This window comes from Petaurus breviceps, unplaced genomic scaffold (genome assembly GCF_028583685.1).
Source record: "Petaurus breviceps papuanus isolate PSGF00001 unplaced genomic scaffold, PetGlider_PUasm1.0 174, whole genome shotgun sequence".
Classification (NCBI taxonomy): domain Eukaryota; kingdom Metazoa; phylum Chordata; class Mammalia; order Diprotodontia; family Petauridae; genus Petaurus; species Petaurus breviceps.
In genome coordinates, this window is record NW_027185761.1 from 36,707,018 (window position 1) to 36,725,767 (window position 18,750).

Here is an 18,750-nt window from a genome sequence, read left to right on the forward strand (position 1 = left end):
GTCTCTGTTGACATAAGGTCTTGCGTCATGCAAAGTTCAATGGAAAGATCCATGCTAGCTGCAAGTCGATTGTAGTATATCATCAATGATGACTTGTATGACAGAAGTAGCATTAAAGGCATGAAAAAGATGCGAGACTAGAAAGTGAGGTGGGCTGGTCAAGTAATGAGAGATAACGGATGGAAAGCTGATGTGCTCCACTCACACCCACAGTATGTCAAGACATCTAGACAAAAGTTCCCAGGAAAATATATGGGACCCTCTACGGAATATTCATAGCAAAACATGGAGAAGAATAAGAGAATGAGAAGTCATGAATGACTGTTAGAAATATTTGTATAAGATACATACTTTTAAGATATGTGTTATATCTGCATATGAATATGTTCTCAAATACATATATGTCGGCATATATTCTATGAATTTACATACAGATAGATACAATGTATTCAAATATACATACACATATTCAATATATACTATGCCAGGTTACAGTATGGTGTTGTAGTAATAGTGTAAATGTAAATGAGTATCTAATCTTAGCAAATTTAAAATCTGTAGGAATAATTTTAAGTAAAACCTTTTGCCTTTTTGAACAATACAAATCTGTGAAATATGGACTGAGGAGTGATGTCCCCTTCCCCCCATGAAACATAAAAGAGGTCGTATGATAGAGTGGGATGAAACTAGTGAGAAGGCCTGGGTGTCTACAAGCTCATTAACTTCTTGACTAGGTCACTTGTCTTTGTCTGCCTTAGATATTATTCCCTGCTCAGTCTACTTAAAGCTCATGAATCTAGGCCTAGAAGGAAGCTTTGGGGAAGGGGAACATTTAGTCTAACACTGTCATTTTCACAGATGATGAAATTGAAGCCAATAAACTAAAGTAACTTATGAAGGCCATGAAAGTATCAAGTGTCAGAGGTGGAATATAAATTTAGGACCTTTCAAACTGTCTCTTTTTAATGTATCATTATTTCTTAGTGGGTGATTGACAGCAGCAGTTATGACATAAGGTATGCAGAAGTTACTCATGGAATTTTAATGTTGCATAGGTAAAATCCTATATGAACCAATTAATCAATAAATTGATTAAGGGTCTACAATATGGTAGGCTATACTTAGTATTTAGCATAGAAAAATAAAAATGAAATAGCGTCTGCCCTAAGGAAATTATATTTGAGACCTAGAACACATTCATTGCTAAGCATATATATTAAAAGTGGCATTTGAATTGAACTTCAATAAAACTAAGATTTCTAAGAAGTATATTTGAACGGAGAAACTTCATAGCATGCCTAAGGGACAGAAAGAGAAGATGAAATACTATGCATGAGAAAAAACAAGGAGGCCAGTTTGACTACAATAAGGAATGTGGTTAAGTGTGTTAATATGTAATAAGTTGGGAAAGGAAACCTAAAATAGAATTATGATCTAAGCAATCCATACACTCTTGTGAAATTCAAGTGTGCTATCCCTTATCAAAAGCCAATAATAATTTAAGAAATTTCAACATAAATATAAAAATTTCATAATTGAAAATTGATAGCTGCAGACGTGCTCTTAAACTTTCACATTCTCTGATAGGTATTTTATCTTTATTGACATTAGCTTGCACAATAATAGAGACCTAGCCTTAAAATATACATTGTTTGGATGGCAAGGTTGGCACTGGTGAAAACAGCAACAGAAAGATGTGAACGAATATTTAAAGAGACAACTATAATCCTAAAAGAATCTGATTTAGATGGGTTAAGGGTAACATATTTTGTATGTCTTTGAAATAGTTCCATCTAGTGGCTCAATCTTTTAATTACACTCTGAATTTAACCTGTATTTCCAACAGAAAGAGAATGTGATTTATCAACATGGCAAAATGTGGTTTTGATGTGAAAATACAGAATATTCAGAAATGTGAAACAAGATGTTTTCAAGGAAAAATGGTGGATTTTTAAATCGGTAATTCTCAGAGCTTGGTGTAGTGGATTAAACTAGTCTCTGAGTGAAGAAGATAAAGGTCTAAGCTCTATCCTTCTCCGGCAAATATTTATTTGGTGACCCATGGCAAGATAGTTAATCTCCCAGTGTTGTAAACAAGTGGCTAAAAATGAGAGAATGTATCAACCTCAGTGGGTAAAGGTAGCTTCTTCATATCACATTGGTTACCAACAAGTAGAATGACTCCTGAAAATGTTGTGGCGAAAGGAGAGAGAAAAGAGACCCCTGAGAGTAATATTTGGAAGAGAATTTTGTTTTCTGTGGGACTGTTTGTGGTCAGGCCCAAATCGAACAGCGTGTCTGCACGGACAATGTGTCGGCTTTTAAAGGGATACCATGTGGCCAACAGTTAGGTATTACGCAACCAGAAACTTGCATAGGCCAAGAACAGTGATTGGTCAGTACACACCTCAAAATTACAGATTAATATAAATACATATATATGTGTGTATATGCACACACATTTTACACATACACACATACATGTATTTTCATTGTGTATACCTATAAATAATATTCTATCTTTTAATAGTTACACCAATAGTTAAAAACGTGATTTTGACTACAGAGACAGGCATCACCTGTGATAAATAGCATGCAATTGCAAGATCAGACACAGGATGTCAGAGAATGCAACCAAATGGACTCACAGTGAGGCTGAACCCATGACCCTATCCTAATTGTGCTCATACATTAACAATGACCTATCTAGCTTTAATTCTGTGTACTCCCTCAGTATCCTGTCCAAAACTGTGGTACAGAGGGAAGTTGGTAGGATGTTTAGCTTAAGAAATTTCCCTATTCATTTTATTGTTGTTGTATATTTTCTCTGGGATTATGAAATAAATTAGCATGATAGAGTGGAAAGACAACTGGAGTGTGGGTTAGGAGAAAGGATTATTTGTCTTAATTCTGAACAAATAGCTGTATGACCTTGATCTAGTCAATGGCGTTATTATTGTTCAGATATAAAGTGAGGCACTTTAAGTGAAATATCCCTACACTACTTTCCAGTTCTCAAATTGTCTCCACACACAAATGTATATACACAGTCTATCTGTGTCTGTCTCCCTGTCCATCTCTTATCTGTGTGTTTCTGTCTGTTTCTTACTTTCATTTTTAGATAGTTTGGTATCAGCACAATTTATAATATCAGAATTATCAGGATACATTTTTTTAGCTCATTCTCACTTCACCGAAGCATATGATTGCAAGATATTATTTTTGTTATGAGCAAATAGTGCAGGTCTTATCTTAAAATATGGAGAGCAACATTATCAGTACTTTTGAAAAGAGAATGCTGTATTGGGCTACTTTTACTTCTGGTGATGATAATGTTATACTAATCCAAAACGGTATTAATCCAAGGATGTATATTTTGACAATACTCTATAATTTGCAGAGAAAATAGAAATTAAAACAGATATAAGAAACAATGCCTGATTTTGAATCAATTTTTTAAAATGTTAACCAAGCTTCTTAACAGTAAGATTGATGATTTGGCCTTTGTATTTTAGCATCATAAACAAACTTTCTAAAGTAGCAGATGATGACCTGTTGAAAAACTTTTCTCTTATTTTCCTCAAAGTTATCTGATCATGATGTGAAGTAGATTGCCCTGGGCTGCTCAGTGTCCAGCACTAAGCATGGTGGGAGATGTGTATAAGAAATGACCAGACCATGTGGGTAGTTCAAGGAAGAACAATGAACTCCGTTCACTGATTCTTAGGATAAGGTTTTTATAGAGCAAATGAGACAAAAGAACGGGACTCGTTTTCTTATCATTAACTTAGTCTGTTATATCCTGGAGGTACCACAGAATAGATAATTTGATAAGGATTTGTTATCTAGATGACTAAAGTCTTGGGGTAGAGCCTCTGATCTCAAAACTCAAATAACATCTTTTTAAGTGTATCGCATTTCAAAGGACCAAGGAGCAAGTATCTTACCAAAAAGCTGTATCTCAAAGGATCTCCTTTAGAGCACAGAAATTAGATTGCTTCATGCAGTTAAATTTAATTTTTTTCTCTATTGTTTATTTATACATGTGTATTTCTATGCATGTACACATCTATGTATGTATACACACATATATAGCCACACACATATGTATGATGCTTGGTATATGTGTGTATATTATAATATATGTGCATTAATATGTAATAGAGAAAATAATTTAACTGAATAAGGAAATGTTCAAAATCTAACAAGGATTGCTAGATATATATTTACCCATATCTATATTGTGTTATCTATAAATAGGTATTAGTATCTGTATCTATCTCTATGTCTAAGCTGGCCCCAAAGTTTTAAACAGAGGTACTGAAATAACTTGTCATGATCAAATGGGGAATTGCCAAGTCTAACAGGCAACCTACAAAATATAGAATATATATACATTTTAGTGATGTGTTTGAAGCTGGGGATGGGAGTGGAATGTTTGCAATCAGCCTGTGTTCTTTTCAGTGAGGAAATATAAAATGAATCATCTGCAGATACAAGTTAGGAATACTGTCAAAGTTTTCCTTTTGCATTATTTTAAAATGGAGCAATTTTGTAATGCTCTGGAAATAAGGTCAACTATACCCTTTACTCCACTCCCTGTCTTGCTAAATAGTCTTTTTTATGTTAAATGAAAAATAGATCACCTTATTAACCTCCATAGAGATGCTGATCTTACTATGTATTCTATTTATAAATCTCATAGTCATCAACATCCTTTTAAAAAATAGATAATTGGCTAGGTGGTTCAGTGAATGGTGCAGTGAACTGGCCCTAGAGTAAGGAGGACCTGAGTTCAACTCGGGCCCCAGATACTTAACACAAAAACTAGCCATGTGACCTTGGGCAAGTCACAACCCCAATTGCCCTACCTTTTTCCCCTCTCCAAAAAAAATGTTATATCTTAAAAACCTAACTGGTTTTGCTTTATAAATATTTTCTAGCCAGTTGAAAGTGTGCTACAGAAACAAAAAAGTAATGTTCATTCTGATTAGTAGTCAAAGAATCACAAAGCATTTTTAGATTACATGAAGTTGAACTTTTATTAGAAAAGTTGAATTTCATGTATAATCAAAATATTGTGGAAACCATACATATACATAAACATGATACAAACAGCAACTACAATACAAACACATTTTTGTTTTTTTATCAACTTTAATAAAGATACACTAAGAGTATTAATCTGAGAAAAAGAAGTCAGATTAATTTAGTATATACAGTCCTTTCCCTCTTCAGATGATGTAATAAAATATAATAAAAAATCTAAAATAAAATAAAGTATGCTTTGGCTCAACCCCACCGATTTCACTAAATGGAAACTGGAATCAAAGAGCCCCGGTTACAAACTCAATTCCCTTATTATCCATTTGAAAGTTTTACACGTGTTTTGATCTTAATCATATGTAAACATATTTAGGATTTCAAATGACAATTTAATTTTATAGGCTTTTAAAATGAAGCAAAACTTCAATCAATCCTTTGTCTTTAGTTTATCTCTTATTCCATGACTATAAAATAGGGAAAAATATTGAGACTTCCAGCATAATCCCATTACATATCATACTTTTATAAACCTGGGTGTAATTAAAATATTGGATGTCTTTATACCCAGTAGACTAAATGCATCTAATTCACAAACATGTTATAAATATGCATGTAAAACTAGTGGAAAAAAACATTTTGTATAGGAAAGACCCTGCTTAAGTTTCCTTTTTTTTAAAGTAATTATTATTTTGCAATGGCACACACACATTATACTGCTCGCTGTATGGTAGGCATCTTTTAAAATTCCTGTATATTTTTTATAAAAATATATATTTTGTGCTCACTGGAAAAAAGTACTGAGTTGGTATGGTCTGCATACCTATTTGAATGTCTGAATATGTTTGCATGACTTTATTCCCAATAGCTTCTATCCCATTATCATTTGAGACACAATTCCCTCTTAACTCAATGGGAAATTAAAGTACAGGGAGATGTCAAAATATCAGTATTTATGCAGAAATCTATGTTTATTATCCCCACCATTTCACAAGGAAAAAAAATTATCTTCATATCTTTTGCTTGAAAAGATGAAGGCTTCTTAACCTTTCACAGGCATTTATTAATCAATCTTAATTGGAAAGAACTAGCCCTGTGAATTAGCAGGTAGCAGATTCTCAGCAGCACTTTATTGATGAAAAGAGCTTAAGTATAGAATTGTTAAGGGACATGCCTAAGGCTACTTAGAAAGTGAGTGGAATAATTCCAAAGAGAACTCAGACTTCCCAGTTTTTGATTCAGTGCACCTTGGTCCTTTCCTCCCACTGGAAACGGAAAAGAATATGATTGAATGTAGAACTTCAGTGGGTAGCTCACTCAAAACATACAGTGGCAAATATAATGCAGAAAACAGGATCTTAGCAAGTTATTTGGAAAACTCAGTAAAATATTACATTAGTTGAAAATACTGGTACCTTTAAAAAGAAAGAAGCTTTTGGTGATTTCCAACAGCATCCTTTAAGATATAAATATTTTAGACGTTTTCTATCATAATTTACAAACTATTAAATTAGGGATTGGCAAAAGTTAATCAAATAGAGAAAGGAAATTCAGTAGAGAACAAAGTGCTAGATTTAAGCTGGGGCCTTAGCATTTAGGTTAATTTGACACTTAATGGACATATTTCTCAAATACTATTACCCTTTCTAAACTTTCATTGCACTTAATGACACTACATATATATTTTTAGATCCTGAGGTATAAGAAAGAAAGATCATACAGGTATAAGAAAGAAAACATAGTGGAAAATTTGCTCACAAGGTTTAATAGAAAAGTAACCCAGTTTGTAAACTAAATGAATATTACCATTTAACCACAACTTATATTCTGTACAACGTGTTTATGTGCCATAATTTATAGTAAACTCTTAGATAATCCAAGGTTGAGTGGTTTGTTGCTTATCCATTATAGCTCATCAAAATCATTTTTGTGAGAAAGATAAAACATTATAACCAAGATCACTGGTTGACGTTTTAGACACATCCAATTGGTTTTACCATTTCAAGAGAAGCCTAGAGAGCACTGCTGTACACAAATCTCAAACTCTTGTTTTATCTTGTGGAACTATATCAAAATGTAGGGACCATAATACACTCCCCCTTCTGCACTTGAGAATATAGAACATTTAGAAAAAAAGTGATCAGAACAACTTTCTCTTTCGTCTTTTCTTCCCCACACACAAACTGGACATTTATTGAGTGGAGCCAGGATAACTCTATATCCTCATGTAGGTAGGAAGGATAACAAGTAGTTGCCTTTTGTTCTTAAGGCATGAGGGTAGAAGAGGAGATGGATGAAGTCAGAAATAGCTTGATTTCTAAGAACTCCACCAAAGTGAGAAGTATTACTAGCAACACTTAAAGGAGTGGCATCATCTTTCACATGATTTCTTTAAAAATACCCTTTGGTTAATGCCCCCCCCCCCAAGGAAAGAAATGCATAAGAGAATGAAGAGCAAATCCCAAAGTATCATTAATCTAAAGTATTTTTAAAGACAGTACTGTATAGCATTTTTTTTCTTAACAGAATAGAGGATATTTATCATTTTGCAAGGTTTTTGTAATGGACACCTGAAGGTAATTTGCAAATGGACAGTCTTGGATATATACATTCTAACATTCCGAAAAAACCCGAAAGAACACACTCCATTTACTTAGTAAGTACCTATTTCTATAGCAAAAATTTCCAAATTATCAATTATAATGTTTTGCCTATACCTTTTATATAATTATGATAATCTTAAAAAAGGAAAACTTCTAGTTCCATTGCTGCATTGTCTATTCAAACAAATGAACCAACAAACAAATCAATTATTCATCCATGGAAGAGGGAGAGATAATCGAAGTCCAAGTTTTCTGAACATCCATTAATAGGTTTAGGTTGAAACATGTATAAGGGAATCATTATTTCATTTGACTAAAATTTGTGTGGATTGCTTTATGTCAATTTTAAAATAATTTAGTTAAAAATAAAACTAATAGACCAAATTCCGACTCATACATTTTAAGAAATTACTAAATTTTTACAAAAAGCAAGAATATAGAGACTAACTTTCTAATGATACTGAATGTATGATGCAGGAAACCACATACACAGATTTTTCTACAGTAAACAAGTGGTGGGTTTTTAAAACAATTAACACAAGCAAAGTTTGAAAAATATGCAAACAATTCCCTCAGTTTCCAGAAGTTATTTTATTTTGAGAAAACAAAATTCTACTACATACATGGTTTCTTCCAATTTGAAAGTTCACGTTAGTGAATTTCTGGATAGTCAAACTGATATGGTGTAAAATAATAGCTCTCTTACTCTCTACTGTAGCTGTGTAAATTTTCACGTTAATGTGTTTTTTTTTTCAAAATAAAGATGAAAACCACATCTATATTTTGCATTGTGTAAATATCACCAGAATGTGTCTACTCCATTCATAAAACATATGCTAGCATACCATTATGATTACACCAGACAGGTAAAAAGAGTCAGTTTAGAAATGGAGTCTTTGAATGAGTTTGTTTTTTTTTTTTTCAGCAGGTACCAGGTCAGCATTCCCGAGCAAGTAACATTAGGTCTGCTCTCTCCTAAGTCCATATCGAGTTGTGCCTTGCAAGTGTTTTGGTCCAAGGAAAGAAGCCTGAATGTCCAGAGATCCCACAGTAAAGAGAAACCAGAAATCAAACTGGATTTGTCTAGCCACAACTTAAAATGACTTGAATATCATTGGCTCCAATAATCAGTGTTGGACAAATAAATACTTGTCAGTTGATGGGTCACACAGAGACAATCTTAAACAGCAAACTTTTAAATAATAAATATGGACTTGGTTTCTTCAGTGAACAATTTCAATAAGACATTTGTTGTTGTTTTAAAATAACCTATGTTTCTTTCATCTTTCAACTGCTAGGAAAAATAAAGTCAAGCCATGCAATCCTATGGAACTGAATGAATGGTTGTGTACAGAATGTGTGTAAAGTTCTACAGGTCAAGAGAACTTATGAGAACACATGGGACAGCTCAGAACCAGGTACATGAAGGGAACACTGATTGCTCATTATTTGAGACCAGCTAAGTTGAATTTAATTATCATGGTTATGTTCATTCTTCTTTGAATTCAACCCATGACAACATAGACCAGAAGAATTATCTTATCTGTCAATGGTAGTGACTTGTTCTTGGTTTATTTGTTGGATGTTTGATCCTGGCTAAACCCAGTTCTGTTCCTGTAGACAAGGATTTGCTTATTTATATAGATCAACATGGGAAAATGAGGTGAATGTCTCATGCGATTTATGTACACAGAGTTTATGCACGAAGTGGGAAAGTTGCCATTGAACTTCCAGTACTCTCCACTGATCCTTTCTCCTTAGACCCAGTGTAAGCTCCAATAAATGACCCATCTTCATTGAATAGGCCATGGTCTCCTTCTCCATAGTCCACCAAGCTATCAGCACTTTCTGTGGCCTGGAGATTCCTGTTGAGAGACTGGAGGCTTCCTTTAAGTGGTTTTTCATCACTGTCACTAGAAGATAAAAGAAAAATCTCTAACAAAATCTAGAATTATGACTTTGAAGGATCACAGGGATATCAACGTAGTCAAACCAGAGACTGAGAGTGGAAAGAAATCTTAGAGGCTATTGCATCTAACTTCTTTACTTTACAGAAACAGCCTGATTTCTAATAACTTCACCAAAATGAGAGGTATTACTGGCATTACTTAAAGGAGAGGCATCGTCTTACACATAGTTTTTTGAAAAATATCATTTAACCAATACCACTAAGGAAAGAAATTTATAAGAGAGTCAAGACCAAATCCCAAAGTACATTTAGTCTCAATATTTTTAAAGCTAGTTCTTGACATAGGTTCTAAGTGCTAGTGATGGGAATTGAAATCAAGTCTTCAGATTCCAAAGTGACTTCTCTTTCTCCTGGATATTCAGATAGATTAAAAATGAACACTATTACTCTAATGTATTGATGGGTCAGGTAATTAAAAAAACTTATAAATGTGAGATTTTTACATTTATGTCAAATTACCAATATTCTACATTTTAGGGAGATGTTATCTATTCTTTTCTACCAAGAAAAAATGGAAGTATTTATGGGGAAACTGAGGTTTACAAATAAAAAATAATAATTCTGTAGCACTTATTATTTGCCAAGTTTTGTGCTAATCACCTGTAAACATTTGTGTTAATCTCCTTTATCTATCTATCTATCTATCTATCTATCTATCTATCTATCTATCTATCTATCTATCTATCGGAGCTGTAAATATTATGAGTCTGAGGATACAGATTCAACTACCAGCTCTGTCATTTTTTGCCAGTGGGATATTGGGTAAATCACTTAACTATTTCTAGGCTCCATTTCTTAATCTACAATATGAAGGTATTAGACTAGATGGCTTTTAAACTTGAAATCATAAAAAAAAATTACCCATGATGAAATAAGATCAGAGAGGAGACATGTGAACAGGTTCACAGAGCTGATGTCATGGCTTGGTATTTTGAATTACAAACAAGTCATCTTTATATTTCACTAGCTCTCCTGGTCTACCTCCCCTCCATGTTTTTTTTAATGTATTTAATTCACAGTTTAAATTCTTGGTGATGTTTGTTTTGGGGATAGTAAATTATTTTTAAATATAATGAATTATCTGAATTTTTAAAATATGTCAATCTCCTGCTTACTTCAATATCCAGATGCAAATAAAAAACTATTTTTCCTTCTTTCTCATTTAAAAATATAGAGAAATACCACCCCTCAAAGAGAAAATGCATTTTTTTAAACTAAAAACATTGAAAAATTTTTAAAAATACACCAAATAGATGCATACCACCCCTCCATCTACATCACTTCTTTGGATATTTTATCTATTAATTTTAATTGGAATAATATAATGTAGTCATATAAGATTTTTATATCCCAATGAACAACTGCATTATTTCTTTAGCAGATTTGACATTTGATCCTTTTTGATGTTTTACTTTTTTTGTGATATTACATATTATGATTACCTGTACTCGCCAAAGGTTTCATCTTTCCCTGACTGAACTTCTGGGTCTGGATGTAAATCTTCTTTCTCTTTCACTATAGGATAAACAAGATCCAAATAATTTTATTTTTGGGAAAAAAAAAGAATGAATTTTGTTATCTACATTTGGAAAAGGGTAGGTTAGTTATTTGTTGGCAGTAGCATTGAACATGTTCTACTATACCAGAGCAGGCAAACTATTCAAGGAATTTTGTCTGTGTGTATGTAATAAACTCTGAAATCCATTATTAAAGAACAACAAACAAATAAACAAAGGAAAAACAGAGTGCTTTAGTCTTATATTCTACATGACCCTAGAATAGTGAAAGCATTTCGGTAGCCTTGCTGAGAATGACATCCATTTCTGGGGGAGAGGAGATGTAAACTTAGCAGATGGTAGAAATAGTTCAGAATATTTGGGACTCTTAACAACTATTAAAAATATATTTTCTTCATTTAAATTGCATTGTGTTGAAATGCAATATTTGCATTAAAAAAATAATGGAGTTTCGGTCTTATTAACTCTAAATGGCAGAAAAGTTTTCAGAGATGGTCTAGTCAGCCTCCATCTTTCTCTACCTCATATACATTTCACAAAAGAACCTTCTGAGACCCTGAAAAGCAATCTGACTTACACAAGACTACACAAGTTGGGGTCCAAAAACCACTGACTGAGAAAATCATTTAAGTAGTTTGAATAATATGTTTCTTATTGGTGAAACAAGGTTAAAATTACTTAATGCTACCTACCAAACAAGGAATTTAAGAGGAGTAAAAGGGACAATGCATGCGAAAGTGTTTGTTAATATGTGAAGGGATACATCTACACACATACATGCATACATACATATATATGTGTATGTGTGTGTATATAGATATACATATCTATATACACACACTATAAGTAATTACATTCAGAAACTTAATTCAGTAAAACTCTGGCAAATAAGATGAAATTGATTCAATTATTTCACTCAATCACATGCTCTCTCAGATCTATATTTTCCTCAAAAATAAAATCTTCACCTGCCCAGTTTATTAGAGGTGTGAGGTAGTCTTATTTTTTGGCCGGGAGGGGTTGATAAAAAAAAAAAAAGAGGCTGGTGAAAGAATTTCTTTTCTTTGCTGCTAAATATCAGCTCTAAAGATCCACACATTGATTTACAAATTGTATCCTGAGCAAAGCGCATCTCCCTGAGATGGTTGCTCGCCAGCTCAAAATGCATAATAACCCTCTTTGGATTACCAGGAAAAATTTTTTCTCCATTTTTAGCCATAGGGGGAAAATGTTTAGTATTACATTTCAAAAGATTTTCAGCATTTGCTCAAGTCACACAGTGAGACCTCAGTTTAGAAGCTTGATTCCTTGATTCAATCATCTCTGTTCTATATACTAGATTATCTCTTTCTCTTTGATGATAGCACTTAATAAGGATTGTTTTAACCTGTGTAATAAATGGTCAGAGTAAATATGTTACAGGATGTTGTTACAGGATGTTACCAAAGAAGATTTATAACCAAAAAATGTCATAAAGGCAAATATCATGGATGTGATAACAAGAGATCCCAGATAGAAAGCTTGAGTGTAACACTGGTAATTCTGAGGAAGGCATCTGGTGCTCTTGCCAAAACTTCTGTAGAATATTTATTGAAGGACATAGGCAAGAACTACCCAAGATGAGAAAATGAGTGGGGCCATATATTCCCACACTGAGGAGATCATGGATCAATCACAGCATTAACATTAAAAACTTAACTAAAATACAAATTCCAATTCCATTTAATCAGACTCAATAAAGTCACTGGGCACCTATTGTGTATTATACAGTATACTAGGCAGGTATTAAGAAGAATATGAAAAGCAATGACAGCTCTTGTCCTCAAAATTGAAACCTGCCCTGAGGGATACTACATCAAATGGATACAAAAGTTTACAATGTTTATACTGCAAGGCAACACATAAGCTGTCCCTGAAGAAGTGGTCAAAGTGTTATAAATATTCTGAGCAGGGAAAGATCCCATCTGATTGGGAGCAAGCAGGGAGTTTTTTTGATGCTAGGATCACATATTTAGAGATATAAAGGATGCCAGATTATATCAAGTCTAGCCTTCTCATTCAATAAATGAAGAAACACAGACTCAGAGAGCTTAAGTAATTTATCCAGGATAATAATGCTAGTGTATAGGGAATATCTGAACCCAGATTTTCCTAACTCCAAGTTCAGTGCCCTACATATAAAATCACCTACCTCTGAAGCTAGACTGTGTCAACTAAACTGGCCCTTGAAAGATAGAAATGATTCTGAACAATGACATGGAGGGGCTGATTTTTTTTTTTTAAGCAATCAGGGTTAAGTAACTTGCTGAAGGTTACACCACCAGTTATTTCTGGGTGTGGTGCTAAGTATCTGAGCCTGGATTTGATGCAGGTCATCTCGACACTGGGGCCAGTGCTCTTACTCGCTGAGCCACCTGGCCGCCCCAGAGATGATATTTTTTAAACCAGTACAATTACATGTGATGGTGAAGCATTACCTGAGTATTTTCCACCTTTGTTCCTTCTCACAAAGCAAATAGTTAATAATATTAATGTAAGAAGAGCTATGGCACACATCAGTCCAATAAACCATCCTTGGGTAGAGATGTTGTCATATAGGCCTGCATATGCTGTTGTAGAGAAACAGAAATAATGCATAATTTGAGACTTGTCCCACTGGACAATCAGACAATATCACTCTCCAAAATGAATAATCAAACAAAGAACGAAACAAATAAATATGTAGATAAATTTTAAAAATACTGCTTAGTACTCCTGTCACTTCTAACTCTAGTCATTTCTATCTTTTTTTAAGAGATTCCAATTCTTTGACATTTTAGTTGAGAACATTATTAAATGTGTCTTTATTTTCCAGAAAGTTACAACCCAGGATACATTTGGTTCAATTAGGAAAGGAATACAGGAGAAATAAAGTCATATACCAAAGCAGTATTATGCAAGATAGAGTGAAGGGCATGAGTTGCATGCAGATTTTCTCAAAGGAGCCTCCTAAAACATGCATTAATTAGCCAGGCTATTACACTTAAATAGCAACTGTAGTATTGGCCAAACATGACTAGTGATTAGTTAAGGAATGTGTAAATTTTTCATCTGGTTAATTTGCAGATACTACACAAAGATAAATTAAAACTGTGATTCCACTAATTTATCTTTTCTACAAGTTCACCAATAACTTAGGGAAGGATGCAAAATCATATCATCCACAAAACACATTTCATAGTCTCAGCCCAGAAGGCTTTTGATTTCTCACCTCTCCCCCTTGTCTCAATAACATCTTCAAAAATGCTATTGTTATCAACCCAATTCTTAGTCACTAGACGAATTGTATGCTCAGTTTCAGGGTCAAATGCCTCAAGAGGGTGAACCTTTTGGGTGGGATTTACTGCTTCTGAATTCTTCCCGATATTCTTACCTATGAAAGGTACATAGTCAAATCATATGCATTCTTTAAAAAAAGTAGGATTTTGAAATGGAAAGATATTGTTATTCATGGTGAACAAGGCAGACATCTTTTAGTATTTTCCTTTTCTTGAACATTTTCTAAATTTTAGGGAATAAAACAACATCACAAAGAGGTGTATGCTATCTTTTCTGGTGTTATTTAGCATTTTCCTATTTATCAGCCAGTCATCTAGCCTTTATTAAATGTCTCTTGTGTTCCAGGCACTGTGAGCACTGGGAAAATAAAGGAAAGCAAAAGCCATTCCTCCTCTCATCACAGTTCACAGGAGGAGACAACAGGAAAATAGGTCTGCAGAAACTGGATATATACAGAGTACATTGCAGATAATCTTTAAGGGAAAGTGGTAATATTAAGGTAGACTGGGAAAGGCTTCCTGTAGAAGGTATGACTTCAGCTCATACTGGAAAGAAGCCAGAGAAGTCAGGAAGTGGAGATAAGGAAGAAAAGAGGACCAAATACAGGCACAATCAGTGAAAATATTGAGAGGTGGACTAGCAAGGAGGCCAGTGTCCTTGAGTCAAAGGGAATGAGGGGAAAGGTGGTGTGTGGTGTAAAAAGACTAGGAAGGTAGAATGGGCCAGTTAGGGAGTGCTTTTAAAGCCCAACAGAAGATTTTCTTAAATGATTTAATAGAGAATAACTGGAGTTGATTATACAAAGTGTTTCCTTGTACTTTTAAAATTTGTATAGATTTATAAAGTAATTTCAAGATCATTAATTTCTGTTACCCACGATTGAAAAGAAATATTTTTTTCCTATAAATAATTTGTTTTCACATTATGGACTTCATTTATTTATTTGTATATTTTTGTTTGCTTATTTGATTTCATTTTTCCTTGTCTGGTAGGAGGAATTAGATATTGAAATACTTAATAATAATTACTACTCACAATCTAATTTTTTGGCACTGGATACTCATTGCTATTAAGTCAGATATTCTATTTGTTTCCATTTTCTTCTCCATCAAAATGGGAAATGGAGACAAAAAATAACTTGTGATATGCAAAACCACTTATTTATCTTGTATATGGTCATGAAATATCATAACATACTTGGGATAGAAAATAATATAGATTCTTATGCCAATTGATATGAAGCCATTTAAGTAAAATTCCAAATGGACTGATGGAATCCATTTCCATTCAACAAATACTTAGTAAACACTTATTACACCTTAGGATCTGTGCTTGGCAATTGATATTTAAAGAATGGAATAATTCCTTTTATTTTAGTATTATCAATAAGCAGCTCATAGACAAAGGTTAAATTATTTAACATGACCCAAATGTTATGATGGGAAACTATTTTCTGCAATTGAAATATATTTGCTTTCTGGTCACTAGCATCTAGACCTAGCACCTAATATACATTCCTTGTTCTTGGTCCTCTGATTACCAGAATAAGACAATTCTTACATATTACATATTCTCACAGTAATAAATATGAAAACCTAAAATTTTAGTGATTAGAGTTTGGAAGGAAATGAAAATAAATGTATGTCTTGCAGCCTGCAGCATGATGAATTATCAGAACCTACAGTGTAAGTCTAAAGATGTTACATGGACGTTTTATAGAGGGGACTTGAATTGGGACAGGTTGGGTTTATCTTTGATCCAAGTAGATTTAATTATCACAATACCCAGAGGACCTTGTTACAAGCAAGAAAAGAACAGTAATTGAAAAAATCCAACCTAATAATCATAGCTGATCAATAGTCTTCAGAGTGCAACAGAAGCCCACAAAACTTCCAGTATGAATTTGGGGTAAATGATAAAGAGAACTTTTAAAATGTCATATGTGCATACATATTTATCTATCATATATCCATCATCTCTATGTAATTTATTCACAAAAAGATGAAAACACATGCACACATGCACAGATGCACATACATATTTTAGGTAGCATTTAATTATTTGATGCTCACATTATGCAATGAAAAATTATTCATCAATGCAGTTTTCTTTCCTTCAAGGGAGATGTTAGAGCCCAAGAATTGAATAGTAATACTATCTGAACTTTAGTTCTATCTATATAGAACTTTAGTTCTATCACAAAATATCCTTTTAAAATATTTATTGTTATTAGATTACTTCAGTGGAAGTAATTTTTTTATTCTTCTTATTGTTTTATTTTATTATTATTTCTACTTTTTAAAAGATCATGTTGAACTCCTTTGGGGAAATAGATTTCTATTTACTTCCTGGTAAATATGGTTGTGTTATACACCAAAATACATATAGAAGAAAAGTCACTTTTAACTGCAAAAGGAGCTGGTAGATTGATTAGAGTATGTGCAGAATCCTGGAGAGGTGAAAAGTGAAGAAATCTTTCCTCCTAAAGTAAACTGAAACACAACGTCATTGGAGAAATTAGTTTTATAAGATGGAAGGTGGTTATTAAAGCTTTAAATTGCAAAAAGGAAATAGCATTAGTTAAATATCGATTACTATCCCAGACCAATTTAAGAGCAGTATTATGAAATATCACATTAAAATCATCAACAAACCAGACTTCATTTTAGAACATTCAACTGAAGTTAGTATTTTAAATAAGCAGTTATTCTATAAAAACCTTTTATGAATACTGAACTTAAGTGTGTAAGAAATTCAGAAGCTTTTGTTTTTCTCAGACAGAGAACTGTTGGTTCAATCAGAGTAAAGTAGTGGGCGTGGACATCTCTTCATTCACAAGTATCTTACCCAGAACTTGCAATGAGCCTCATTGGCAAGTCTGCAATCCTGTGTACCTGCTTCCATCTCTGAACCCATTTTGAGTCAATGGCAGGAAAGTTGTTCAGAAATGGAAGTGATAGTTAGTTGACATTATTCAGGTATTTTCAACATGCAATTTTTTTTTTAAGCAATTGGGGTTAAGTAACTTGCTCAAGGTTACACGGCCAGTTATTTCTGGGTGTGGTGCTGAGTTTCTGAGCCTGGGATTCAATCTCCAGGTCATCCAGACACTGGAGTCGGTGCTCTTACTTGCTGAGCCACCTGGCCACCCCTAAGCAATTGGGGTTAAGTAACTTGCTCAAGGTTACATGGCCAGGTGTTTCTGGGTAGGTGCTAAGTGTCTGAGCCCAGGATTAGATCTCCAGGTCATCCTGACACTGGAGCCGGTGCTCTTACTCAACTGTGCTACCTGGCCGCCCCCATGCAATTGTTTTTATAAACGAGCAGATCAATCTGGCAGTTCATTAGGAATTACTCTTGTTGCCTGATAGCTAATTTATCACAGTGAATAATTCATTGTATAAATTTATTTGATTTCATGTTTTTCCCCATACAATATTTGAGAAGCATGAACTTTCAAGACCTTGAAAAATCTATATGAATACCTTTCTATATACATCTCTCTGTCTCTCTGTCTCTCTCTTTCTCTCTCTGTCTCTCTGTCTCTCTGCCTCTCTGCCTCTCTGCCTCTCTGTCTCTGTCTCTGTCTCTGTCTCTGTCTCTCTGTCTCTCTGTCTCTCTCTCTCTCTCTCTGTCTCTGTCTCTCTCTCTCTGTCTCTCTCTCTCTATCTTTCATTCATCACTGCCAGGACTGTCTGTATTGGCATGTATTTAAACTCTCATATTTGTGACTATTTTCATAAGTGAAACCTGTCCCTTAAATTTATTTTTCCATCTTCTACCCTCTTCCCCATTATCAAACTTTAAAACAGGTAGGAATTTGAGTATAAACTCCTCATTTTATATGTGAGAAAACTGAGCCTTAATGAAGCTAAATAACTTGCTAAGCATATATATATATATATATATATATATATATATATATCTGTGTGTATGTATGCATGCATGTATATATGTATAATTCATAGTACAGCAAGATGGGAACCCACATTCTCTGATTCCCAGGTCAAGATTCTTTGTACTATACTATATTCCTTATAATACCTAGTTCATCTTGTTTCCATTCAGACAGTTACTTAGAAGGATCCCATCATGTACATTATTTTCTTATTTCTCTTCTGTCTTTCTAAACTTGAACTGAACTATAACCAAAAATTTATCTGTTTCACTCCGTTTCCCTAAAATTTCTTGATTCTTCTGACTTCTCCTCCATCCTCTTCCTACTTATCTGTATTCTTTCTCTTCCTATGCTGCTGCAGAGAGAGAGAGACAGACAGACAGACAGACAGAGAGAGAGAGA

At 33.7% G+C, this 18,750-nt stretch overlaps 1 protein-coding gene across 5 annotated transcripts in view; it reads right to left on the bottom strand.

The window, feature by feature from the left end:
* Positions 1-5,015: 5,015 nt before the first annotated feature.
* CHL1 (cell adhesion molecule L1 like) overlaps positions 5,016-18,750 on the bottom strand; it is a 279,616-nt gene continuing 265,881 nt past the window's right edge. For 3 of the 5 annotated variants that reach the window (XM_069084078.1, XM_069084075.1, XM_069084077.1), the window contains 4 exons: positions 14,383-14,544; positions 13,610-13,741; positions 11,058-11,130; positions 5,016-9,559 (listed from right to left, as the gene is read on the bottom strand). In XM_069084078.1, coding sequence (XP_068940179.1) covers positions 9,343-9,559; positions 11,058-11,130; positions 13,610-13,741; positions 14,383-14,544 — 584 coding nt within the window. In that variant the 3' untranslated portion in view covers positions 5,016-9,342. The remainder of the gene's footprint in view (positions 9,560-11,057; positions 11,131-13,609; positions 13,742-14,382; positions 14,545-18,750) is intronic. The other 2 variants (XM_069084080.1, XM_069084079.1) reach the window with 1 other exon arrangement.